Here is a 27,909-nt window from a genome sequence, read left to right on the forward strand (position 1 = left end):
AATCAACGGCCCCAAGAATAGACCTCTATATACTTACTACTCATCATCCTTTGTGAAGGGGTGGCCTCCCAACGTTCAATTTCATCTCCAACACTTTAGTCACTGAACTTTTTAATACTGCAAACCTATTCCCTAGAAGTACACGCTCGTGCATCTCTTCCAGGGCTTTGTGGATTAGATCAAATCCCACACCACGTTTGCCCTTTTGTTACAGCTTTAAGCCATGGCCCCTTTACTGAGGGAACTCAGGGATTTCCAATCAACCTGCTCTGTCACCTCACAAGTTCCTCGACAACCACTGAGAGCAGTGACAGCCCAGTAACCACTGATCACTCAGACTACTGGCCAAGCATCCATCAGCCACGCAGCACCGTCTTTCAGGACAGATTAATGGGATCGTGTACCCCTGGCTAAATGCTCGCAAATCAGCTGACCCGTGGGGCACTTGGAAGGGACAAGCTCACTAGGTTTTCTTGGCCAAGAGATTCAGGCCCCAGTTGAGAAGCTACGGGTGTAGACGTAACAGCCACTGCCCATTTCTGCAGTTTCTTCACATACAAGATCGGCTATACAAAAAAATAGAATCTGCAAATCAGGTGTTTCTGAAAACCAAGTTTTATTTAAATAAGGGTTTAAATACATTACATAACATTAAAACTGAAGGGAAGGAAAAAACCAAAGACCAGTTTGTTACTTCACATGGCATTGGGCAGCTGCTGCTAGTCAAGCCGCAAGTTCTACAGCTGGCTACGTGACTGACACATATCAGTTTGAGATTTGTTCCCTTGTCAAAAGTTTAACTCTGCTAGAAGGGTGGCCTCACATTCTGGTGTTTGGACATCAATTAGCTAGGATATGTCTGGTCAAAAAGACCTCGCTGGCAAGCCAGATGTCCTATCACCTCATTAGAGGGAAGGGGGCCACTCTAAGCTCTGTGCACCCGGGCAGGCTGGAGACACCAGGGCATCACTCTTCGACCACCAAAGGCTCCCGCCTAGTGGTGCAGCTGCCGTTGCTGCCTTACCCCATCCTCTCCTCTCAGCTTCACCAAGGGCTGCTCAGGTGGTGACATTCTCTCAGGGCAGGGAACTCTGTAGAGGGAGAGCCGAGGAGCTTCTGGCCAGACATAGCCATCTGTGATCTCGGGGCTCTGGGCTTGGCCGAAACATCACATTATTGCTTTGTTTCAGGCTGGACACTGCCAGGCGCCCACTGCTTGACCTCTGTTTAAATGAGGGACTTCAAGACTAGACAGCATGGCTCTTTTCAGTTTATTGCATGAAGGAGTTACACTAGTCCAAGTTAAAAGCAGACCCCAAATGGTTACATTATACAAGCTGTGAGGTTTTTAAACTTGTGACAAGGGACAGAAGGGAAATTCTACTCATTGCAAGGAAATCCTCACTTAAGCTTCAATGAGCCAAAAGCACTTAAAACCCATGAACCTTCAGCTGGTCCTCCTTAGCCAGTCCAATCTGCAAAGAAAAAAGGGCAAAGTTTTAAAGAGGGGACAGAGAGAGTTAAAGCCTGTATTTCTGATGCTGACAATTCTGTCTTCCTGCTTCTACACCGGGCAAGTCCAAGAGCCAAGTGCACACCTCACCACCACGAGCACAACGGTTTTCAGTTCAGGGTACACAGTTAAGAACCAATGCAGCAAGATTGTAGCACTTAGGAACAGCCAACTAGATATCTTATTTCAGTATTTGTGTGCAATTTAAATTTGCATCTTTAAAGTAGATCCATGCAAACAGTAAACTTAAGGCAAACAAATACCTTCTGTTTTTGGAAATACCTTTGTCTATATACCTCCAAACAACTCTTCTGCATAGTCGTACAAAAGGAGCTTCTATGTCCCCAGCAGAAATAGACTAGACAGGATCTGAGATTAGCCAGGGCAGAGCACAAACGGATTATCAAAAAGCGACTGAACTTACCTCTACCAGGAACTGGCATATGTTCTTGCGCTGGTCACCCTGTAGTTGAATTACTTCTCCATATTCTGGATGCTCAATTACAGTACCATTGCAGGCAAATTTCTGCAAGCACAAGGGAATCAAAGCAAATTAGGTCAAGCAACAGCACCAAGGCGCCAATGATCCTCTCTGGGAAAGAACACAACACAGCACTGCCACGTGGGCAAGTTAAATGTGAGTTCCCTACGATCTCATCGAAGACTTACCTTCTTAAACGCCTTCACTAGTTTCTTTTTATCGTAATCATCAGCGATCCCTTGGACAGTAGTAAGAGTCTTCCTGCCGTTTCTCTGTTGAATTCTTATATGGATATAATCCTCAGTGCCAGCAGGAAGTAGATCATCACCCTTACTTGCATCAGCAAAGGGGTCTGGGGAGAAAGTTCAAGCTCGTTTGGAGCTGTCGTAGCTCTGCTGCCACTGCCACCCTCCCACTGGATCTTTTCCAGGTGCAGAAACTCATACTGAAATCGCCAGTTAGATCAGGTATGTCCTTTCTCGACTCTCCCGGAACAGGTCAATCCGGGACGGCCGGCTTCCCCAGCCCCGGAGAAGGCCTGGGCCTCCTGCCCCGGGCCCGCCCTCGGACACCGATCACGTGTCAGGGAAGCCGGGGGTGGCAGACAGCGCCCCTCCCGGCTGATGCAACCGGCCGGAACCCGAGCCCCGAGGCGGGGCCGAGCTTCCCGCCCCATTGGCGTGCGCGTTTGTCACTTAGGGCTGGCGCCGCCTCTCCCTCCCGGCGCCGTGACAACAGCGGTGACGTAACGGACGTGACGCAAGGGTGGCAGGAGGGGCAGGTGTGGCCCGAGGCGGCCCGGGAGCCATTAGTAAATGCGCCACCCGAGCCACCGGGCCCGCCCAAAGGCTGACCTCCCGCCCGCTCCTTCCGGTCGCGTTCTGGGGCCGACTCCTGGGCCCAGGCCTCGGCCCCGCTGCCCGCGCACCCGGACAGCTTCTCTCTGCTCAAGTTCATGAAGGGCCGGGCCGCTCGGCAGCTTTCCGGGCCCCGTCTCCAGGCCGAGAGTGCTCCGCCGCCCAACCGGGCCTTCCCCCCACGGACCGTCCGTCCCGCGGCTTACCGAAAGAGTGGAGGTTCTGGATAGCGGACATACGATACGATTCCTTTTCCTCGGTGGAAACGGCCTGCGGAAGGCGGCGGCGGGAGAAGGCGGGCGGGGGGGACGGAGCGTCGGGAAGCGAGGGGGCTCGAGGGGGAGGCTGCTGAGTCCTCGGCGGCGGCTCAGTGACTGGGGCGGAGGGGCGGCGCCTGTATTCACTTATATAGCCACCCCTGTGACGCCAGCGCGTTGCACTCACGTCCCGGCCCCACCCACGGCGTCGTGCCCTGAGCGCCCAAGCGCCGCCTCTTCCAATTGGTTCGGGGGCGGAGATGCGGCGCGGCGCTTGCGCAGGAGCTCAGTGCTGCAGGAGGGCGTCCTCCTGGCTCTCGGAGAGCTGGAAGGGGGAGGGAAAGCTTAGTCAGTCTAGGCGCCTGCGCAGTGCGGAAGGAAGGTGTCTGGGCTGCGCAGAAAATTGGCGGAGGTTTCGGGCGCGCCTGCGCACTATGTTATCTGGCACGTTCCATCCTCTTGACTCTGTTGCGGCGTTACCTGCTCCAGGAAGGATTGTTCCTGGGGGTTATTGGCACTCCTTAGAGGGGATTTAGCTGCCGAGCGTCCCGCACATGACAGATGCCCCCTATCTCATACCCACCCACCTACCCACGGGGTCACACACTTACTCCCACTTTCTTTGCAGATTTACGGCGGCACCTTTATTTAATCAACCTAGAATAATATAACCCAAACCCTAACTTTGGCATTTAGATTAATTTATCATTTAGATGAATCTAATCTAAAAATGGATTAGTCTGTAAATTTACCATTTAGATAATCTAAGGAAAGGACACCTAGCTCATTAGCACGAGGCCAAGAGAGAGTAATGCTGGTTCTGGGGGACCGAGAAGAATTCAGGCGCCTGAAGGATGTCCTTTGTGTCTTACAAATCGTGTGTGGTGGAGCCTTCTCGGAGCGTAGATGAATATTTCCTTCAAATCAGTCAACCCTTCTTGTTCTTTGCATTTATTAATGGAAACGCTCTCCGCTGCAGGGGTGAAAAGAGTGGTTTTAGACGCCACAGGCCTCCAGGGGCCAGGCAGGTAAGATAAAGGAGTGCAGACCGTAGCCAAGTGTGATGTCATGGGGTGTGGTGGGTGTTAGGTTGGAGCTAGAGGCTGCAGCTGCTACTCACATCCAGCCCCTTGTGCTAGATCTTTTTCAAGAGAACCTGGAAATCCAGATTTTTATATAAAATCTCTTGATTTTTAAATATTCCCAATAAATTGAATTTTTGGAAAAACACTGCACAAGCCAAACCAAAAAAAGTGTGTGTTGGCCCCATGGACTGCTGGTTTATGACCTTTAGCAGTCAGGGTCACTGGCCTCGTGGAGTCTAGTGGGAGAGAGAGACAGTAAACAAATAAAATGACAGATTGTGGGAGGTACCAAGAAAGAAGGAAACAGAGTGATGGGAGAGAATGATAGGGGCCTCAGAAGGGCCTCTGAGGAGCTGACATCCCAGCTGTCACTTAGAGGGTAGGAAAGAACCTGCTATGGGGCGAGGTGAGAGGCTGTCCGATGGAAAACCCTGAGGGAGGAGAAGCTAGGTGGACTCAGTAGTTTGGTTTGATTCTGTGTTTACTAAGTAATCTTCTGATGAATAATTTGGCTTCGTTGATTCCAGGAAGCGGGGACATGGGCGTCGATGACATGGGCGTCCCAGTCTCACATCTCCCCAGTCTGCGAAGCTGAGTGCCCTCCTGCCCTCCACCTGGGAGCCTCGGCACTCACAGACCTGGCTCTGCCTGAAAGGGGTTTGGGGCGACAGTGGGTAAGTCAGAGCTATCCTTCCCAGTGTGCACACATTTTGTTATACTGAGTTTTAAAATAACAATGTGGACCAGCTTATCGATCTTTCTTTTTTGGGAAAAGATCCTTTCCATGTTGTATTAAAGAAACCCTTTCTCTGCCCGAAGTTTATAAAGATATCCTGTATTTTCTTTTTTTTTTTTTTTTGAGGAAGATTAACCCTGAGCTAACATCTGCCATAAATCCTCCTCTTTTTGCTGAGGAAGACTGGCCCTGAGCTACTATCCGTGCCCATCCTCCTCTACTTTATACGTGGGACACCTGCCACACGTGGCTTGCCAAGTGGTGGGTAGGTCTGTGCCTTGGATTCAAATCGGCGAACCCTGGGCCACTGAAGTGGAACGTGCGAACTTAACTGCTACACCACTAAGTCAGCTCCAAGATATTCTGTATTTTCTTCTGAAAGCTTTAAAGCTTTGCTTTTTACATGGAATTTACTTTTGTGTGTGGTGTGAGACCGGGGGCTATTTGTTTTTTCCTCCGTGGATAACCAATCTTCCCAGCGCCCTTTATTGAGTAACACATCTTCTCCTTACACGCTTGTGCCTCCTCTATCATGATTGTGTTTCCATTTATGCGTGGGTTTGTTTTTGGAGTCTATTCTGTTCCACTGGTCTGTTTATTTATCCCTAAGCCACACTCTCTTAATTATATGAGTTTTACAAAAAGTCTCGAGGTCCGGTAGAAGGAGCCATTTTGTTCTTCAGAATTTCCTTGGCTCATCAAGGTGCTAGTTCCCCTTTCAGCCTCATGACAAGTCAGCACTCCCCACTTGGCACACCATGGGGTTCTGTGAAGCCCCTTAACTTTGCCCTCCCAGGGTGTCCGTGCGTGCTCTCACTCTGCTTGGTACATTCTTCCCACCTCTTCTTCACTTGGTGTTGCCACGCACCCTCAGGACTCCTTCTGAGAAGCCTGTGTTTGGAGCCTTTCTCAGTGCCCTCACTTCCCCTATTTTGGCATGTAGCACACTGCATTTTGCTTGCCTGTTCTTTGGACATACATAATTTGCTGGTCCTAGTGCAAAATGAAAACGTGAGGCCTTTTGTTCAAAATGGCTAAGAATTTCAAGACAGCACAGCAGCACATTAAACCAAGCACAGGGCCCTTCTAAGCACGGGGCGCTGTGTGACTGACACCGGCTGCATGTCTGAGAATCTGGCTCTGCCCTTCCCTGTGTGTCTCCCTGCTAGGCTGTGAGCTCAAAGAGCGGAGTGCGGGCCTGTCTCCTCTACTCTGTGTGTGCGGTAGCGGCCTGGCCCAGCGCGGGAGCTCAGTGCTTGTCCGGTGAACATGTGGACGTACATTGTAGGTGCTCAGTTCCTAGGAATGGCCGGTCCCTGGCTCCAGGCTGTAACCTCTGCCACCCTCTCAGAGAGTCCTGGGGTGGAGGATTGAGAAAAAATCCTTTTCAGAGGTCTGACTCTGGGCTCCAAAGGTCACTACTGGACCTGGCCTCCTGCCGCAGAGCACAGAGGGTGGCCCTAGAGAAGCCACATTCCCCATCTTCTCTTGCAGGGACCTGGTGCCCGGTGCCAGACCTGACCTGAGTGCACTATAAACAGTTATTGCCACAAACACGCACAGGCGTTGCCCTGGGCGGGATGCAGCTGAGAGGGCAGGCTTGGGGTGGGGGGCCAGGGAAATGGGGGACCCGGTTCTTGATTGCCACCAGCTTCCTGGGTCACCCTGTTCACCTCTCAGGGCTTCTGTTTTATCCCCCATAAAAGAAGGACTGGGTAATTTCTAACGCCTTTGCCAGGTCTAAAGTCTGAAGCTGTATCGTAGGTTAGGAGCATTTCCAAGGAGGGTCTGCAGGGCTCCACTGTCCAGTGTGGGAGGTTGTCTCAGCCCTGGGAGCTTATGGAGGAACAATGGAGCCAGGACGAATTTGTCTGAAAGTGCCATCTGTGCCTGCTGTTAAATGCTGGCTTATTCATGACTGTACTCCCGGTTCTGAGGTTCTGGTCCCGGTAGCCAGGGGCAGGGTACAGAGCACAGGTCTGGTACCTGAACCTGAGTGCCAGCTCCACCTCTTCCTGCCTGGGAGACTCAGCTTCTCCCAGCCTTCATTTTCTCATCTGTACAACCGGGATAATAATATCATTTTCTTAGGCTTTTGAGGGGATTTAAAGAGGAGAACATGTGTGACAGCATACAAATCTAAAGTCATTAAATCACTACATAGATTATGTCAGCTTCCCAGAATCTCTGAGAGCAGCCGGGGACAGGAGTGAGCTCCTCAGAAGGTGGATGGGACAGAGGTGGGCGCCTCTCCATGGTGATCTCCTTGGGATGTGGCGAGGGCATGGCTGTGTGGGACACCTGGGGACCTTCGGCCTCTGTAAGATTCCCCAGGGCCCCAAACTTGGCACAGAAGCAGCAGAATCTCCCTCCAGGAAGATTCCTCTGGGGAAATAGGCATCTCCATGGTAACCAGGGCAGATGGATGATTTGGTCCAAGGGGCCTCCCTGGAGCTCTGGTGCTATAGAAAACCCTGTGACCTAGAGGAGATCCTGGGGGGCGCTAGAGCCCCTTTCCCGTCCAAGATCGGATTTCTGGGCAGCCAGGTGAGACGTTAACTGGCGCAGGATTTAACCTGATTTAAAGAAAGTCAAATAAATGTGGTATTTCTTGCATTCCTTATTTGGGAGCTACCACCCAGGTATGTAAATGACTGGAATACTAGCCCCCTCACTGCCACACCCCCACGACTGAAGGCTGCTATTCTTTTTTTCTGTTCAATTATTTTATTGAGGTCATAATGGTTTATAACATTGTGTAATTTCAGGTGTACATTATTATTTATCAGTTTCTGTATAGATTGCATCGTGCTCACCACCAATAGTCTAATTTTTATCTGTCACCATATATGTGCCCCTTTACCCCTTTTGCCCACCCCTCAACCTTCTTCCCCTCTGGGAACCACTAACCTGTTCTCTTTATCCGTGTGTTTATCTTCCACATGTGAGTGAAATCATACGGTGTTTGTCTTTCACTGGCTTATTTCGCTTAACATAATACCCTCAAGGTCCATCCATGTTGTTGCAAATGGGACAATTTTGTCTTTTTTATGCCTGATTAGTATTCCGTTGTATGTATATAACACATCTTCTTTGTCCAGTCATCAGTTAATGGGCACTTGGGTTGCTTCCATGTCTTGGCTGTTGTGAATAGTCCTGCAATGAACATAGGGGTGCATAGATCTCTTTGTATTATTGATTTCATGTTCTTTGGATAAATACCCAGTAGTGGGATAGCTGGGTTGTATGGTATTTCCATTTTTAATTTTTTGAGAGATCTCCATACTGTTTTCCATAGTGGCTGCACCAGTTTGCATTCCCACCAGCAGTGTATGAGGCTTCCCTTTTCTCCACATCCTCTCCAATACTTGTTATTTCTCATCTTGTTAATTATGTGATGGGTGTAAGGTGATATCTCAGTGTAGTTTTGATTTGCATTTCCCTAGTAATTACTGATGTTGGACATCTTTTCATGTGGAAGGCTGCTATTCTTACCCCGTGGAAACGGAGGCAGACCTGGGTTTGCTGGGGCTCTGACCCCGATGGCGTGGGGTTATTGTGAGATGTGCGTGTCAGGCATCAGCCGGGGTTCTACTGGCAACACCTCACCCTTTCACTCTCCCCTTGCAAGGTGTGTACTGGGAAAGGCCGCAGGGGAGACTTTCTGGGTGCTGGAAATGATCTCAGTTTTGATCCAGGTGATAGAAGTTGATCGAGCTGGACCCTTAAGGCTAGTGTGCTTTACGCATATCTGTTAGTTATACTTAACCTATCTGCAGCCCCCTCTCTCCACCCCCAACACAGCCAGGCTTTCTTTTTGCTTCATCCCCTCACCGCGGACTCACCGCTGCCCACCTGAAGCAGTACTCCTGCTCGGTTCCCCTTCGCCCCTTTGCTGGCGGAGAGTCTGCCCTCTCCATCCTGCTTTCTGCTCCTTCCCTTCTTCTGCATCCTCCTCCTCCTCCTCCGAGAAGTCCTGTAGGAGCCCCTGGAGATGGGATGAGGGGGAGGAGGCCTTGTTTAGGAAGGGGGATAAAAGTCAGAGCCCCTGGCTCCCCTCGCCGGGGCAGGGCCACCTGGGTGGTCACAGTGCTGACTTAGCTGCTGAGGGTGCGATGATAAAGTGCAGCCTGGGCCCGTGGAGGAAGCAGAGGAGCTCAGAGACGCTGCCCCAACGAACCAGGAGCCCGGAAGGAGTGGAGGAAGCGCCCGGCACGGGTGCAGAGAGGGCCCTGCATTCTGACAGCACTGGAGTAGGAGTTCCCTAGGCGGGGGAGGGGTGGACATTCCAGACGGAGGGAAGAGCACTGGACGTGTTGTGTGGAAATCAGTTCAGACCCAGTTCTCGGCCGTCTCCTGGCAGAAGCTCACAGGTGTGTTTGGGTAGGGTAATCTGCCTTAGACTGAGACCATAGTTCCTTCAAACTCTTTTCATTTTTTTTAAAGATTTAATTTTTTTCCTTTTTTCCCGAGGCACCCGGGTAAATAGTGTATTTATGTATTTTGAGGAAGATTAGCCCTGAGCTAACATCTGCTGCCAGTCCTCCTCTTTTTACTGAGGCAGACTGGCCCTGAGCTAACATCCGTACCCATCTTCCTCCACTTTATACGTGGGACGCCTACCACAGCATGGCGTACCAAGTGGTGCCATGTCTGCACCCGGAATCCGAACCAGCAAACCCTGGGCCGCTGAAGCAGAATGGGCACACTTAACTGCTGTGCCACCAGGCCAGCCCCAGTTGTGTATTTTTTAGTTGTAGGTCCTTCTGGTTGTGTTATGTGGGACTCTTCCTCAGCATGGCTTGATGAGTGGTGCCACGTCTGTGCCCAGGATCCGAACCGGCGAAACCCTGGGCTGCCGAAGCAGAGCGTGTGAACTTAAACACTCCGCCATGGGGCCGGCCCCTACCTCTTTTCATTTTATTTTTATTTTTTAAAAGCTAGTGTAAACTCACCTAAGGGCCATCTTCAGGAAGGCTTCTGTGTTCACCCGGCAGCAAGTCTGCAGCAAGGCTCAAGTCCTTCCTGTGGATCTGAAGAACTCTCTGCCAACTTTGAGAGAGCAGGGTGGTTTGCACTGAAGATCCGGAGAGGAGACACAGAGCTTTCACAGCGCGCAGTGGGGTGCCCTCCCCTCTTCACTTCTGGGACCCCTTCAGCCACACCTCTGCACCCGCCCCCAGCACTCAGTTCTCCTCCCTGTGCAGCTCTGGCCGCAGGCCCATGTCACCTGGAGGTGCCCGGGCCTCCCTGGGCGGCCTTTGTTCTCCCTGCCTCCACCCACCTTCACCAAATTAAATCCAGCTCCCAAAGGGCTGTGGCAGCCACGGGCCGCACGTGGCGCACGAGCCCTGGAATTCAGGCTAGTCGGAATGCCCGTGGGCTGGAAGCGTAAAATACACACAGAGCTTTGAAGACTTAGCATGGAAAAGAGTGTAAAATAGCTCAGTAATTTTCTTAGAAATTACTAAATAATATTTTGGGTATATTGGATTAAATAAAATATTAAAGTTAATTTCACCTGTTTCTTTTTACTTTTTAAAAAAACGTGGCTCCTGGGAAATGTAAAGCTGCATAGGTGGCATGCACTCTATTTCTACTGGATGGCGCTGCTCTAGACGATTGTGGACTGAAGAATATCGCCGACCTCATCCTTTGCCCCAAACAGCTTAGTGATCGTCCCCTCTTACCTGCAGCCGGGACTCTTCTTGAGCGGAATTCGGGGCAGGAAGATTTTTTCATTTTGTTGAGCACCCATGGCTTGCTGGGTCCTGTGCGAGGTATATCCCACCCCGGTCCCACGGAATCCTGACGAAGCAGGGTCCTCAGCCCATCTGCAGGTGAGGCGGCCGGCTTGGACCAGGACTTGGGCTGGGGTGGCGGTGGATCTCTTCCTGCCGGGCAGCATGGCCACCCGGGAGCGACCAGATTCCCCCGAGGCACCTCTGGGGTGATTCTGCCCTTGTAAGGGGTCAGCCATTTCCTTGATGGGGCCAGCACCATGTGTGTGTTCCTTTCTTCCTTCCCAAATGCTCCCGGAGAACTTCCTGCGTAGCCGCCCAGGCCCAGGGGAACCATCTCAGTCCCTACAGGAGCCTATAGGGGAGCCCTACAGGTGTGAGTGGGGTTTTGAGTCAAGGGACCATTTGAGATGCTCTCCTGCTAGTTGTCTGCTCTGTGTCCTCAGGAAGCTTGGATAATCTCTCCGAGCCTGTTTCCTTTCCTGTATATATCAGGAGAAAACCCACTGGATTTACTATCCATAACCCCCCAGCCTCCCTTCTAAGGAGAGCTGCTTCAGGTGCCCCTAGGGGCCTCAGCTGGCTTGGGGAAGAGCCTGGGTAGAACTAAGATGCTGGAGGAGGCTGGAGACCCTGGGGGAGACCTGAGCTGAGAAGGAGGCACAGCCAGTGAGGCTGGGGGCGATGAAACTCACCGCAGTTGATGGGGACAGAAGCAGCCAGAGGAGCTGGGAGGAACGACACATCTCCGGGGTCTTAGGGAGGGAAACCTTGTGCGCTGTGTTCTATCTGCCCGTCCTCACTGCTCCTGCGAATCTTTAGTAAATTATTGATAGCTCACTGGTGCTTTTGGGGAGAGGGTTTTCTTTCAAGGACACAGTGAGGTTTGGAGTTCTGTATCAAGACTGGCCAGGGCTGCTCATGGGGGCCCTGTGACACCTTGGCTAGTTTATAGGGAGTCCATGGCTGGTCGCAGACCTCTTATTTATTATCTGCTTCCAAGTGCCGGGCTCGGCGTTAAGCAATTTCCATTTGCCTCTTTGAATCCTCCCAACACCCCACCAAGTGGGAATAGCTATTCTCTTTTACAGACAAGGATACAGAAGCTTAGAGTGGTGGAATTATTTTTGCAAGATCATAGCTAGTAAGTTGCAGGGCTGGATTCAAGCCCAGAGCCTGTGCTCGTAACCATGAAGAGGCACCCGCCCTGGAGGGCTGTCGGTGCCTGGCCCGTGTGCCCCACAGCACCCCGGAGTCACTGCTGGCTTCTCTCCCCACAGCTAGTAGGGGCACTCAGGGCAGGGTGGCCTGGCGTGGCCCTTGAGTGAACCCACTTCCTTCAGATCTTTTGGTATCTCTATGTTTTATTTATTTTATATTATTTTATTTTTATTTTATTTTAAAATAACGATATTTCTCTCCATTGTAAAATAATATCTTCTTATTGCATAAAAATTTAAAAAGTATGAAAATGACCAAAAAAAATCACTGGTTAAATCAGTTACCACCTAGGGATGACCAAAACCTGTTTTGGCGTGCTTCCCTCTGTTTATGTGGATATTTATGAAGCTGTCGACTGCTTTGTGCCATGTTAGCCTGTACGCAGCCTTCAGCACTGCTTCGAGTTCTCCCCAAAGAGTCCGTTCTTACTAAATACGCGTGAGTGATGTAAGCTTTACCCAGTGACCCCAGAAGGAGGTGGGGGAGGGCATTTACAACTCTCTCCCCCAACACAGCTCAAAAGTCTTAGCAGGCTCAGACCCCTCCTGACCTCTCAGATGGCATCTCTTTCTCCTCTGGGATCTGCGTTTCCCGGCTCCTTCATCTCCTCTTTTGATCCTATCCTAGTTTCAGACCTTAAACTCTTCTCCCCTCAGTTTTGCAGTTCAGCTCTGCCCCATGCCTCCCCAAAAGTGTACAGCCAAGATCTAATATCAAACCTGAAGTGAACGATCACCGTTGTGCAGCCAATCTATGACACTGGGTGTAATGGAAGAAAGTAGGAACTTTATTGTGAAACGCTGAGCAGGGAGAATGGGTGCCTGAACTCCGTGAAAAACTGCAAGCATGGGTTTTTTTTTAAAGATTGCCTCCTGAGCTAAGATCTGTTGCCAATCTTCTTTTTTTCCCCTCTTTTCTTCTTCTTCTCCCAAAGGCCCCTCAGTATGTAGTTGTATATTCTAGTTTCAGGTCCTTCTGATTGTGCTCTGTGGGATGCCACCTCAGCATGGCCTGACAGCAGTGTGAGGTCCACACCCAGGATCCGAATCAGTGAAACCCTGGGGCGCGAAAGCAGAGCGTGTGAACTTAACCACTCAGCCACGGGGCTGGCCCCTGGGTTTTTATTTGGGGTTTTAGGCAGAGGAGGGGGAGCATGTGGCCTTGGGGGCTAAAGTTCTAAGAGTCCTCTGCACAGGCGTGAATGTCTGTTCTATGTGTTGCATGGGGTGGAGTTTTAGTCTGTGATGTCTAACGTCTACAAGCAGTCATTTTAGCTTCTCAATGCTCCTCCAAGATGCTGAGTCAGGCGGGGGAGCTGTCTGGAAGTTCCTCTATTATCACTGGTCCTCCTGCTGTTCTGCAAGGCAAGCTCAGAAACTTTGGTTATTTTGTTTCCCACGTTAACCTTGTGGGTACAAGGCAGTTTCACCCTGACCCAGGGAAATTTTAACTCCTTCACCCTCAGTTTCAATCCCTCCTCTCTTTTGATCATTGCCCAATCTTGAGGAATGGGGGCAAAGACTGCTCTAGTTGCTTCCTGCTGTGAAAGGGCAAAGTTCAAGGTCAGAGGAATGAAATTGTTCTACCTTTATTTAAAAATATTCTTGAATGCCAGGTGGGGGAGAGTGAGGTATATTCTGCATGACTAATATTTAGTACCCTGATCAATGGCTTTGGAACAACACTTAGGTCTATGTTTTACAATTACACAGACCCACCACAAATATTAGCAAAATAGACAGCCCAAATTTTAGTATCCCCTCTATAGTGGACCTTAATCCTTGGGGAATCCAGGAGAAGAGGCCTGTAAACCAATCAAGGTTAGGTCCTGGAATCTGAAGTGAAATCTGATGTAGCCAATTAGCCTGCTGTCTGATAGTCCAACAAGTAAGGTAAGAACCTGGGAGTCATTCATTAATTATCTTAGGGAGATGGTCTTCTATACAGCAACTTGAAGTCTATCACAGTTTCACTTGTCCATTTGGAGAAGTTTGTGTCTAGAGTATGAAGCCAACCATGGTTTGGGTGGTCCTGGTTGTGATGTACTTCTGTGGCATGTTTCCTGTTCCCTGTGGCACTTCTTGTATGGCCCATCCAGCAGGGATGAAGTTGATCTTCCAGGTGCTTGTGTTTCCAGGATTTTAGTAGGATCCAGTCTCCACAACAAAGATGATGCAGAGGAACATCTGACAGTGTCTAGTTCTCTAATTTGAGTTCTCTCTGGATCTTTTGGATCATCTCTAGAACAGAGGGAGGTCCCCCAAAGTTAGGCCTATATTGTATAAGCAAGTAACCAGGTATTTAATAAGAAGAATTTCTAGGGAAACAAAAAGAAAACAAAGTTAATGGTTGGAGCAAATTATAAACCAATTCCTGAACCTAGGGGACAGCCAGTCAAGAATATTTCTTTTCTTTCTTTCTTTCTTTTTTTTTTTAAAGATTGGCACCTGCACTAACATCCATTGCCAATCTTTGTTTTTTTCTTCTTCTCCCCCAAACTCCCCAGTACCTAGTTGTATATTCTAGTTTTGAGTGCCTCTGGTTGTGATATATGGGATGCTGCCTCAACATGACCTGATGAGTGGTGCCATGTCTGTACCCAGGATCCAAACCAGGGAAACCCTGGGCCGACAAAGCAGAACATTCAAACTTCACCACTTGGCCGTGGGGCTGGCCCCTCAAGAAGATTTCTAAATGTCAGGGTCAAAGCATCTTTTGCAGTTTGAAATGTCTCTGTTGATGTCATCAGATGCTCAGGTAAACTTTTTGAGTGGCTTATACAGCAGTAGGCTTAAAGATTGTCTAAACATGGGCTATCATGGTGTTCTCTCTTAAGTTTACATCAAGTTGTCCAGCTTCAGTTTGCAGATAGAAAACAAAAATCTCAAAGACAATTAAAAGAACCAGAATACAATATCCACAAATGTGCATTATAGTTTCTATTTAAGCATAATTTTTTTTCTCTAAAATCACCCTCAGGGGCTGGTCTGGTGGTGTAGTGGTTAAGTTTGCACACTCCACTTTGGTGGCCTGGGGTTCATGGGTTCAGATCCCAGGCACCCACCTATGTACAACTCATCAAGCCATGCTGTGGTGGCATCCCGCATACAAAAAAGAGGAAGATTAGCACAGATGTTACCTCAGAGACAATCTTCCTCACAAAATAAATAAATAAATAAATAAATAAAATCACCATCATTTTCACCAAAGATAGCCAAATGAGGACTCATTGATTTGCAAAATAAGTCTAGTTTCAATAAACTTGGCCCAATTATTTACATAAGTACAGCAAGAATAGCAATTGATCACAGAGGCTCTTTTAAATATGCTTTGCTGGAACTTTTTATAAGGAATCTAAGATTGAAATTTATAGGCCTCTGGAGGCCAGGCCAAGCCAAGGACTTGTCATTAGACTCTGCCTCCAATACCTACAGATTTGGGTGAATTCCTCTCTTCTCTTGAGGTTGCCAAAATATCCTGGGGTTCTTGCACTTGCCAGGGAAGTGACCTTTGTTAATCACTTGCTGAGGTTGCTGGGAATCCTGTAAGCAAGGTACTAAGCCAATATTTCCAAGTAGCTTTATTTGTTCCATGCAGTCAATCCTTGTCCCTTAAAGCTGTTTGGTCATATCTGAATTTATGCATGTTTCTCTCAAATATGACATTCCAGTCGAAGCCTGGTGATATAACCAGTGTTTCCAATTGTGTTCTGCTATAAAAAGAACAGATTGTTATTGAACTTATGCAAATAACTATATTGCCATGAAAATAAGAATACTCACTCATCAAGAGTTTTCAAATTCTAGAGGGATAAGATAAGGAGAAAAAGATAAATGCTTCAATTCTGATTACAAATTGCAATGTCATAGTTTCTTAAGAGAAAAGAGAAAATGTTTCCCTTAAATCTGGAAAAACAAAACATTAAGAAAATCGGCAATATTTCAAATGAAAAATCACAAAAATTATAAACATCCTCATCAATTTATTCAGTCTCATATAATTAATTCTTGATCTTGATCGTCTATTAGTGGTTTTATGAGGCCATCAGTTTCTCCATTAGAGTTCTGTAATTTCATATCCAGCTCAGTTTTATAATCTGAAAGTTCATCAGAAACCTGCATTCTAGAGCACATGCAGTCCTTTCTATGAATCTCTCTAAAGATGAAAGACATCTGCAAAAGCATCAGAGTAAAACAACAACTGTCTGCAAATAACAAAACATTCAAAAATGGCAGTTGACAAAGACACTTGGCCATTTATGTGACGTACAACACTTTGAGATAATAACCAGAATTATGATTGATAACCAAGACAGATAAGAATTTTAGGAATGTTATATAACTTTTTAAAAACACTCATATTAATAATGTTTACCCACACAATATAACCTAGGAAGGTTTATCATCATTTATTTGACAATGCTTCCCATGTAATTTAATATACCAAATAAGTCTAATTAGTTTAATATCTCTATGAAAAGAGAACAGATTCTTTGAGATGTTCCAGGGCCCATTGGAAATTCTCAAAGTTCCTTTTTAAGTCAAAAGAAAGACTTTACCCAGGATTCAAACCTTAGAGGAAGATTGTCAAAAATATCAAAAGGGTTTAAAACACTTAGTAAAACAGGAAACAATGCTTAGTTATCCATTCAATCAAGGTGACAACAGAAGGTGTCAGAGGCAAACAGAGAGAGTTTAACAGTAAAAAGAAACGTCAATAGAGAGACCTCAGTCTTTTCAAACATGGGAAATTATTTTAACAAAGCATAGACTTTCTGTCCCCTAGGCAGACTTATTCAAAAAAAGAAAAGAAAAAAGAAAAAAGAAAAACTGTCTGTAATCTCTTTATCACGAGCAGACCAAAAGTTCAAAAAGATCACCCTTTCAAGAGAGAGAAAGACAAATTCAAATTTTGCACCAGCTTACCTTTGATATTGAAACTCATTAATTTAATTGGATTCATTTTAATCTCAGCAACTTGACCATGCACAAAACTCCTCAGGGTTTTACTTCCACAAACCTTCTGTCACTCACTTTTTACACTCAGAATTTGTCCCATGCTTTTTTTCTTTTTTTCTTCCTAGTACTTGTGGACAAATTTATCTTTCTTTACAAAACAAACAAAACTATCTCCATTCTTTATACTTTCTTTACTGAAAACATACGTTTTACTTTCCTTGTATACAGAAACATGTGCTTTCTTGTAGAAAATTCCCCAGCATGCACAAAACATGTTTATCAGTAAACCTCAGCATCTTTTAGTTTCTCAGATAAAAAAACCAAAGGCAGACAAATCTATGCTTAGTAATCAATTTCTAATATTTTATCTTATGTGAAAATGATGCAGATACTCAAACTTCTATCATTTAACTTAATTTGGCAAAATTCTAAAATTTCAAATTACCAAAAAGATTTTGAAAGTTGTTTTTCAAGTATACAGACAATAAAACGTAATTATTGTACTCAAAAACTTTTTTTTTAAAGATCTTTATTTTTCCTTTTTCTTCCCAAAGCCCCCCAGTACATAGTTGTGTATTTTTAGTTGTGGGTCCTTCCAGTTGTGGCCTGTGGGACACCATGTCAGCAGGCTTGATGAATGGTGCCATGTCCGTACCCAGATTCTGAACTGGTGAAACCCTGGGCCACCGAAGTGGAGTGTGTGAACCTAACCACTTGACCACAGGGCTGGCCTCTGCACTCAAAAACTTTTACTGATTTTCGTCTATCTAAATCATTTGTTCCCCCAAATTAGGTTTAGATTATTCACAAAAACTTCATGTGACATTAAAGCAGTTAGCCATCACAAGTTGTTTAAAATATACACACCATAACACATTATACCTTAAAAAGTTCTCCCCAAAACTTTCATCCTTTTTACATCTATTTAGTTTCCCTGTTCTAAATAATTGTGTTTAGGTGGCCTACAGAAACTTCATGAGACATCAAACCAAATCAGCTATTATTCTAAGTTACTATTTTTTGCTGACAAATTTTGTAACAGAGATAACATGTTTGTATCATATCCGATGTTGATAATTGTGAAAGCATGTTTATTTCAGTTAAACCAACAAATTTAAACTAGCTCTTATTTACCAAAGCTCATTTTATGTCATGTTAGCTTGAAAGACATCAGGGCTAGTTTTTATTACATTTAGAAACAATTTATATGAGCACTTTAAGCAGATTAATAGAGTTCTTTAGAAATTATATCATTCAGAGGCAGACAAATACATAGAGAGCCTTGCACACGTAAACATACAGATAAACACAAACAGAGATCTTCCAAGTTTTAGCCATGTCTCATGTACAAAACTGGAAGAGTTGGATCCCAACTGTTGCTCTCGCAGATGAACCTGTTCAGATGGCCAAAGATTTTTAGTATCAATTCCTTTCTTTTTGGTGTAAGGATCCTTTTTAGAGCAGTTTTTGGAGTCATTTTGTCTTTTAGAAGCTTCTGCGTATTAGTCAAAGAAAGCATTCTACTGCGAGAGGTTTTGATTTCGCTCTCTTAAGGGTGACCCTTAAAGTGGACTTATCCGAGACAGCGTTCCCCAGAATGGCCATTGTAAAGTTAGCTTCCCTTTAGCGTGTTTAACTAACACTGCCCACAGGGTGGATTTCTATGCTCTTACAACATCAGGCAGGGGAAACGGTCCCCAGTGAGACACAGTGCTTATCCCCACAACATAGTCTATAATACCATCAGGCAAAACAGATGAAATCATTTCCCATAAAGCCCATTTAAATATACTAATTTTTTTTTACAAAATTTTATTTTAATTTTACCAACTCCTATACCTCTAATGATAGTTTCCATTAAGAGTCCATTAGCAAGCCTTGGTCTTATAATACTGAGTAGGGGAAGCATTCCCAGCTAGACACAACCTCCGTTCCCAAAAGACCCTCAGGCAAAGTCTACATGACCTCTTCATATAACATTAGCTCAAACATTTTAACCTTTATTCCACTTTTTCTTTTTAATAACGAGCTAAAGATTTCTATCCTGCTGAGATGAGCCCTGTGACTCTTCCCTTCTCTGATTCCTCTTTGTTTTTCCCCCTTTTAATATTTGTCTTATTTACCTTAGTTTTTTTAAAAACCTTTAAAAATTTCCAACTTTTTGAGAAGAATCCCTTTGTTCTTTTTCTCAGCTTCTTCTTGTTGTTTTATTGACTTGTTTTCATTAGCATCTCTAAGATCACGAGAGGAAGCTGAGACCCCAAATTTGATTAAGTTTCATCTTTTTCTTTTTCATAGGTTTATAACTGAAAACATCCCGATTTTGCAAATATGCAACCTAGAGGGCTGCCCCTGGGAACTGAATCTGAGCTTCCCATTGTGGCACCACACATACACACTCCCATGTGCGCACACACACAGACACATACATCAAAATAAATGGGGCCAAAGGGTTCCTCTGTGAGCGAAAAATTTCTAGTCCTTTCAACAAATCGAGCTCCGCGCCCTCCCCCCCCCCCCAAACAAACTCCAGGTACCTGGAATAAAGCCCTTGAAACAGAGGCAAACAAACGAAAGGAAAAATAAGATTTCAGTCAGTTAACAAGGAAACTCAACAAAAGGACATCCATTGCAAACTAAAAGAAATGGAGCCCAGAGGGCTGGCTGGTGTAATAGCACTCTGAGGACCCATTATTTCCTCCTGTTGGAAAAGGTCGGTGCAAAGATAAAAGCAAAAAACTGCCCACTACTTATCAAGTCTCCCCAAAGCCCGAACCTAGTTTCTTCCACCACCAAAAGCAATAGTGCTGTGGGCCAATCGTGTATGCTGAGCAGCCAGTTGCTTGGGGCTGTCCCTGAGACAAGGGGCTCAGGGGGCTGCAGGACAGCCTCCAAGAGAGGCCTCTCTGCCAGAGGCCGGTGTGCCACACATGAGACGTCCACTTGGGACTGTGTCCCTTCGTGGTCGCCAAATTTGGTGTTCAACCTGAAGCGGGTTTGGTCACCTGTCATGCAGCAAGCCAATCTATGACACTGGGTGCAGTGGGAGAAAGTAGAAATTTTATTGCAAAGTGCTGAGCAAGGAGAATGGGCAGCTAATGCTGTAATCTGGAACTCGCCGAAAAGCTACAAGCAAGGGTTTTTATTTGGGGGTTTTAGGTAGAGGAGGGGGAGCATGTGGCCTTGGGGGCTTCAGTTCTAAGAGTCCTCTGCACAGGCGTGACTGTCTGTTCTTTGTGTTGCGTGGGGTGGAGTTTTAGTCTGTGATGTCTAACGTCTACAAGCAGTCATTTTAGCTTCTCAGTGTGCCTGCAAGATGCTGAGTCAGGCGAGGGAGCTGTCTGGAAGTTCCTCTATTATCACTGGTCCTCCTGCTGTTCTGCAAGGCAAGCTCAGAAACTTTGGTTATTTTGTTTCCCACGTTAACCTTGTGGGTACAAGGCAGTTTCACCCTGACCCAGGGAAATTTTGAGTCCTTTACCCTCAGTTTCAGATCCATCTCCACTGGGCCAACAAGGGATCTGCCAGCTTGTAGGACCCCTGGAGCAGAGATACAGAGATGCGGTTAGAGACATCAAAATGTTTTTACTATTACTGCACACTTAAACAGTGTATTTTGTTTGGGATCAAATGCTACAAACTGGTGCATGACGTGCTTTTTGTCATGTAATAGAGAATGGAGTATGCTCCTGTTATATAAGAAAAGGGATATATATATATATATATATATATATATATATATGTGTGTGTGTGTGTGTGTGTGTGTGTGTGTGTGTGTGTGTGTGTGTTTAGTCTAAAACAACAAGGTACCTGTAAGGAGAAGGAGGAGACAGGGTGGAGAGGACAGGGATAAAAACTGAATTTTCTTGACTTTGGCTTGTTTTGCAGATTTGGTTTTGGAACCATGCACAGTAGTCCCCCTGTATCTGTGGGGGATACCTTCCAAGACCCCCAGTGGATGCTTGTAACCGTGGATAGTATTGAATTCTATACATACTCTGTTTTTTCCTTTACAGATATATCTGTTATAAAGTTTGATTTATAAATTAGGCACAGTGAGAGATTAACAACAATAACTAATAATAAAATAGAACAATTATAACAATATACTGTAATAAAAGTTATCATAGATCTGAGCTATCTCAACATAGATTTTCTGTTTAAAGATTGTCCCTGAGGTAACATCTGTTGCCAGTCTTCTTTTTTTCCTTCTTCTTCTCCTCAAAGCCCCTCAGTAGGTAGTCGTATATTCTAGCTGTGGGTCCTTCTGGTTGTGGCATGTGGGACGCTGCCTCAGCATGGCCTGATGAGCGGTGCCATGTCTACGCCTGGGATCCGAACCAGCAAAACCCTGGGCCTCCAAAGCAGAGCGCGTGAACTTAACCACTCGGCCACGGGGCTGGCCCCAGCATAGATTTTTTTCCCTTTCCTTATTAAGACAAGAGCTTTCAGCTTTTCACTTACAGGAAGCACTTCCTCTTTGGCACATCTGAATTGCCAGCATCACTACTGTTGCACTTTGGGGCCATCATTAAGTAAAACAAAGGTCACCTGAGCACAAGTGCTGCGGTGCCCCAACAGCTGATCTGACAACCGTGGGCAGGCAGCAGTTACAGTGCGGGTACACTGGACAGAGGGATGATTCACATCCCAGACAGGAAGGAGCGAGATTTAACCAGGCTACTCAGAATGCGGCACAATTTAAAGCTTATGAGTTGTTTATTTCTGGAATCTTTTATTTAATATTTTTAGACTGTGGTTGACCAGGAATAACTGAAACCATGGAAAGTGAAACTGCAGATAAGAGTGGACTCCTGTAAATATCTTACATAATCACAGGGGTAATAACTGCAATGGGTTGAAACACATCAAAGATGCTTATATCAAATACGTTTGAATTCACAAGTTTATAACAATTTAAAAAATCCTTACTAGTCGTCTTTCTGGGATGCTAGAGAATTATCTCCTCACACTGAAAACTGGTAAATAAAAGGAAATTATTTCCTTACCTTTCCTGTAAGAACTTGCCTCAGTGGAACCAAATTGTAGGTGTGTGTGTATTGGGGAGGGGCATGGTTCTCTTTATAGAAATATTCCAGGTAATGAATGAAGAAGGAATGATACAGGGGCCTGCCCAGTGGTGTAGTGGTTAAGCTTGCATGCTCTGCTTCAGCCTCCCACAGTTGGCAGGTTTAGTTCCCCTACGCACAGCTCCTCAAGCCATCCTGTGCCATCCCACGTACAAACTGGGGAAGACTGGCACAGATGTTAGCTCAGGGGCAATCTTTCTCAAGCAAAAAGAGCAAGATTGGCAAGAGCTGTTAGCTCAGGGCCAATTTTCCTCACCAAAAAAATTAAAAAAAAAAAAAGGAATGATACACTTAGAATATCACCATTTTGTAACCCCTAATCAATGAATGGATCCGGGCATTGATCATCAATGGCTACTGAAGTCACCAAAAGACAAACAACACATCTCTCCAGCACCACACATGAATTGCCCCTGCTGAGAAAGAGGAGGAAACCCTGAATCTGGCCAAGACTTTAGGTCTCACTAGTAGGTTTCAGACAATACAGAGGACAGAGGAACATGTTAAATTACACCATGGGAATGCAGTCAGCCAAGTCCAGACTGGAACCTCTACAAGACCAATGATCTTTTCTACAACAAATAAATTGGAAGGGGAAAGAAAACAGAGGGAAGCGGTACCTGTAGTTTGAAAGACTTAAGATACATACAACTAATTACTTTGTGTGGACTTTGTGTGAATCTTGAATTAAAAAAAAATAACAATTGTCATTTATAAAAGATTTTGAAATTTAAATACTGCCCAGATATTTGATTATATTAAGTGTGATATTGTGATATAATAAGAAATATATGTGGTCTCTGCCCCCAGTTCCTGGCACAGAGCCTCTAAAATCCTTGTAATTTCCTGAGTGACAGAGGTGCTAGGAGCATCTTTTATTATATAATGTTTGGTCTTAGACCCTAGTTCCTGAAACAAGAGCTTCTAAGACTCTTGGAATCTCTGGAGTGACGGTGTCTTCTGTATGCTAATGAGATGGCTGGCGGCTGGGAGCCACTCGGGAGCTTCAGGATGGGGGCTGGTTGGTAAGGAAACAAACCGTGTGTTAGAGGGCTGGAACTTGCCATCCCACCCCCTGACCTCCTCCGGGAGAGGAGAGAGGATGGAGAGCGAGTCAGTCGCCAGCTGCCAGTGATTTAATCAGCCACACCTACATAATGGAACCTTCATAAAAACTTTAAACAGTGGGGTTCAGGGGAGCCTGCTCGTTGGTGAACACATTTGTCTGCTGGGAGAGTGGTGCATCTCACCTCCACGGGGACAGAAGCTCCTGAGCTTAGGACCCTTCCAGAACTTGTACTGTGTACCTCTTCATCTCACTGCTCACCTGTATCCTTTATCACATCCTTTAGAATGAACTAACTGGTAATACTAAGTAAAGTGCTTCTCTGAGTTCTTTGAGCCATGACAGCAAATGACCAAGCCCGAGGAGGGGTTGTGGGAACTCTTGATTTGCAGCCAAGTTGGACAGATCTGTGGGTAACCTGGGGACCCACGACTTGTGACTGATGTCTGAAGTGGGGGCTAGTCTTGTGGGACTGAGCCCTTAACCTGTGGGGTTTGTGCTAACTTTGGGGTAGTTCGTGTCAGAACTGGTTGGTGTGGAAAACCCACACATTTGGTGTCAGAAGGTTGTGAGTTGAGAAACAACTTTCTTTTATTAAGGAATTATTATTAATTATTTTAGTTGTGATAATTAGATGTGGTTACGCTAAAGAAGAAAAGTTCTTCTCTGCTAGCCACATAGTGAAATATGTATGGATAAAATGCTATGATGCTTGGCCTTTGTTTGAAAACAATATGTAGGAGGAGGGAGGAGGGGGTGGGGTGATAGATTGAGACTATCCATGAGTTCATAATTGTTGACTTTGGGGTGATGGGTGCCTGGGGGTCTATTATATCATTTTTTCTACTTTGATGCATGCTTTAAAATTTCTATAATAAAAGAGTGACAAACGTATGTCTTGAGCCTCTTACTGTGCTGATAAACAGAATTCTACAACCGCATTTTTAATGGCTACCTAATTGTCCTTTGTCTTGATGTAGCATAAACAACGTAACCAGTCTCCTTTTGTTGGGCATCTAAATCAGCTCCAATCTTCTGTTCTCGTCAACAGCACTGAATGAATATCCTTGTGGATAATTCAACACGTAAGTGATACTGAACCAGGATCGTTTTGCCTGATGCACAGTCATGCCAGTTACTGAGACGAGGAGTTTGCAGCAGAGAGAGGTTTATTCACAAGGCAGCCAAGCGAGGAGATGGGAGAACCAATCTCAAACCCACTTCCCTGAAAAATGGGGATAAGGGATATTTATGGGATAAAGGGGTGGGGTGGTCTGAAGTGTGGGAACAGATGATTGGAGATGAGGAGAAGTGAGGTAATTGACGATCTGTGCAAGCGTAGTCAGACTTCACAGCTCTTCATAGGACCCGTTCATAAAATGGCGGTGTTACCATGATCTGAGGGTGGAGTTTTTGGCTCCTTGACGTCAAAGGGTCACCTGTCAGTCATCCACGCAGGCCCAGTGGATGAGTCAGTGGTCTTAACCAGCCTGCACTGCACAAGGAGTCAACTCTCAGTTCCTGAAAAACTTAGTCACTCATTACCATGGTGACCCAAGTGTCAGAGACGTTATCTGTGGAGTGGGTTTTGGTAATGCGTTAACTACTTGTGCAAACAGACAACTAACTGAGTATAGTTAAAGCAGGTTGGCCCCCAGTTTTGCACGTCTCTCAGTATTTCTTAGGATAAATTCCTCTAAGTGGATTTTCTGAGTCAACAGGTAAGTGTATCTCTAAGGTGTTTGCCAAACTGCCCTGCAGAGACAAATTGGTTCACATTCCCTCCAGCAGCCCGGGAAAGGGAGGTCCTTACTCCTCTCTCCCAGTGACTTCTCATACTCTTTTCTCCCTGGGCTTCCGTGATCGTCTGTCGGCCTCACAAATCCTCATTCATCATATTTAATTGTCACATTAACCCAACGAGGCAGGTACTTTTATTATCATCATTTTCTAGTAGAGATGGAGGCTCAGAAAGGGCAAGTAACCAGCCCAAGGTCACAGAGCTCTAGTAAGATGTGACTGGCTCACATAGCTGCCTGATGGAGGACCTGGCCTGGGAACTACTGGCTGTATCAATGGGCACCTCTCCCTTTGCCTTCTCTGCTGGCTCCCCTTCTTTCTCTGAACTCCTCCGTGGTCCCAAACTTCTGCTTCCTGCTCTCTTGGGTCTCTCATTCTTTTCTTCTGTGGCAAATTCATTCCCCACCAGGTCTATGAAAATAGCTCCTAAATTTGCACCTCGGTTCAGTTTAGTTCTCACGAGTTTGTATTTCCAGGTCTGTCTCTGGAGCGTGTGTCAGAATCACAGTGGCCTAGGGAACCAGAAACATCTCTGGGGCAAAGTTCGGGACATGGGTGGTGATGATGGTTGCACAACGATGTGAATATACTTGAACTATACACTTAAAAATGGTTAACATGGTGAATTTTATGTATGTGTATTTTGCCACCATAAAACACACACAGATACCAAGTGTGTAAGTTAACAACGTGTTTAAGAAACATCCCAAATTTAGCATGCCCTAGACTGGGCACCTAATGTCCCCTCCCTGCCCAAACTGTCCCATCCTCAGCCTTCCCATCACAGCTGATGGCAGATCCATCCCCTGGAGACAGAACATTTGACGCTTCTCTTCTTTTCCACCCCACATCCAATTGGTTAGAAACCCCAGGGGTCTCTCTACACGATATAGCCAGAGTCTGACCATGGCTCACCCCTCCTTGGCTCCCACCCAGGTCCAAGCCACCGTCATCTCTGGCCTGGATTATTGCAATAGCCCACGATGGGTCTCCTGGCTTTGGCTCCAGCTCCCTGGCGTCTGGTCCGTACACAGCAGCCGAGGGAGTGCATTGGAATGTAAGTCACATCATGGCACTCCTCTGCTCAAAGGTGAAAGCCGGTCTCCACTGTGTTCTGTGAGGCCTCCGTGATGAATCCGTTACCTCTCTGAGCTCACCTCTGTTCCTCTATCCTTCACCTCTACTCCAGCCACACCAGCTCTCTTGCTGGGCCTAGAACATGCCAGCAATGCTCCCACTTTGGGGTCTGGACGCTTCTCCCCAGATATTCGCATGGCTTTCTTTCCCAAAGTTTTGTAGGCAAGGAAAACGTAATTTTCCCTCTGCCCTTCTAAGTTTTTAGCTGAGACCGCTGCAATCAAAGACAGATTGACAAGAGAAAGAAAAACAGAAGTTTATTAACATGTATACCTCATGGAAACATGGGAACACTCAGGACAAATGAGGGACTCCTCGAGGCGGCTTAGAATTCAGGCTGAAATCCACCATAAGAGGGAAAGGGAGCGGGAAAGAAAGGCCTCCTAGGGGACAGTAAATGACTTTCAGGAAAGCACAGCTGGGAGGTGTGACGGTTGAGACAAAGTTTGGCTGTGGTGTCACTTCCACTCTCCTCTCCTGTGATGAGTCAGTCTTCGTGGGTGATGAGGCCCCCTCCCGGGAGGGGGTTTATGACAGCTGAGTTCCTCCTGGAGAACCTGTCTTTAGGCAGAAAAGAGGAATTTAGAGAAAGCCTCTCCCCGCATTTGCTGTTTTTCAAGTGCCTACAGCTCAAAATAATCACCACAGGAAAGTAGTGGATTTTGGGGTGCACGTCCTGCTACGGGTCCATCTCGAGGTTCTGCTTAAATGCCCCCTCTGTCCCAAGGCCTTTCCTGACCCGATTTTAAATGGTGGCCCTGCCCAGGCCTCTCACCCCTTTCCCTGTGTTACCGCTCCTTTTCCCATAGTACCTTCTAGTATGCCATGTCATTTACTTATTAGGGCTGTTACGTAACGTCTGTCTCCCCCACTGCCATCTAACACCACGTACTGCTGTATGCCAAACCAGCCAGCACAGGGCCCGGCACAGAGTCCGGGCTCAGTAAACACAAGTCAAAGGCGTGTGTGGGTTAAAGTGCTTTATTTACGACAAAGTCTGTACACACGTGAGCAATTGCTCTTGCTTCCACTTTAATAGCTTATTATTTCCAGTGGCCGAAGGACGTCTTCCCCAGGATGTCCTGATAGCGACTCCAGCCAGGGCCGGGTCTCCTGCTTGGCCCTGGCTTGTCCAGCTCTGCGGGTAGCGCCACCATCAGACTGCTTGTCCTCCCTCTGTTCTCTTTCCCCAGCACCTTCTCCCTCTCCCCGAAACGTCTCCCATGTGCCCTGTCCACTCCCCTCCAGCTATGGTGCTGCTTCTTGAAGAGATGCCTGGTCAAGCTGCGCCCTTTCTCAAAGACCTTTGCCGGCTCCCCATTGCGTAAGATTTACGTACAAACTCCCTGGACTGGGCTCAGACTTGCCCGCGAGGCTCCCGAATGACCTTTCCTTCTCTGCTTTACATGTGACGGAGGCTCGGGACAAACTGGATTCCTTAGAACGATGTTTTTGCGCCTCCATGCCGTTGCTTAGGCTGACCCCTCTACCTGGAGGGCCCTCCTGCATCTTTGCTTGCCCCAAGTCAGGCCCGGCGTCAGCATCACCCGCAGCCGAAGCCTTTCCTGAGTATGTTCTACGGGCACGCCCCCTCCGTCTTCTGGAACCTTGTGCATGATCTTCTATTCTGGTGGGTGTCTGGTGCTGACTTGAGTTTTGGATCATGTCGTTTGGAGGCCACCCTGCCGGACACGGGCTGAGCTGTGCCGCGTTCTTTTCTATATCCCCTGATAGTCGCAGCACAGCGCCCACTTTCCTTCAAGCCAAGTGTTACTTCGAATTTCAGGCCAAACGCGGAGCCACAGAATAGGCACATTTCCTGCAGTGGCCACAAGATGGCAGCACAGACCGCGCTTCGGGACAGACGCGGCCTCTAGTTCCTCCCGCCTTCCCAGAGGCCGCAGCCCTAAGAGGTAACCCGGTCCCCTCCGGGTGTGTGGAGGAGGGGCCTCTCTCTGTGGCTGGGG

General features: G+C 46.6%; 1 protein-coding gene and 1 long non-coding RNA gene across 5 annotated transcripts; one reads left to right on the forward strand and one right to left on the reverse strand.

The window, feature by feature from the left end:
- Positions 1-597: 597 nt before the first annotated feature.
- EIF1 (eukaryotic translation initiation factor 1) lies at positions 598-4,170 on the reverse strand. Of its 2 annotated transcripts, none has more exons than XM_070561980.1 (5): positions 3,981-4,170; positions 3,058-3,433; positions 2,183-2,346; positions 1,938-2,039; positions 598-1,475 (listed from the first exon to the last, which is right to left on the reverse strand). In XM_070561980.1, the coding sequence occupies exons 2-5, from the start codon at positions 3,086-3,088 to the stop codon at positions 1,431-1,433; spliced, it is 342 nt and encodes a 113-aa protein (XP_070418081.1). In that variant the 5' UTR covers positions 3,089-3,433; positions 3,981-4,170; the 3' UTR covers positions 598-1,430. The 2 variants fall into 2 exon arrangements, with proteins under 2 accessions (XP_070418081.1, XP_008539224.1); XM_008541002.2 differs by having other exon boundaries at positions 3,861-4,170.
- Positions 3,998-26,905, forward strand: LOC103565052 (uncharacterized). Of its 3 annotated transcripts, XR_011523353.1 has the most exons (5): positions 3,998-4,136; positions 4,721-4,867; positions 10,500-10,769; positions 23,986-24,090; positions 25,742-26,905. It is a non-coding gene; the product is annotated as an uncharacterized lncRNA (long non-coding RNA). The 3 variants fall into 3 exon arrangements; XR_011523354.1 differs by lacking the exon at positions 25,742-26,905 and having other exon boundaries at positions 23,986-25,422; XR_548197.2 differs by lacking the exons at positions 23,986-24,090; positions 25,742-26,905 and adding an exon at positions 20,738-22,218.
- Positions 26,906-27,909: the final 1,004 nt, after the last annotated feature.

Source organism: Equus przewalskii, chromosome 10 (assembly GCF_037783145.1).
Source record: "Equus przewalskii isolate Varuska chromosome 10, EquPr2, whole genome shotgun sequence".
NCBI lineage: Eukaryota > Metazoa > Chordata > Mammalia > Perissodactyla > Equidae > Equus > Equus przewalskii.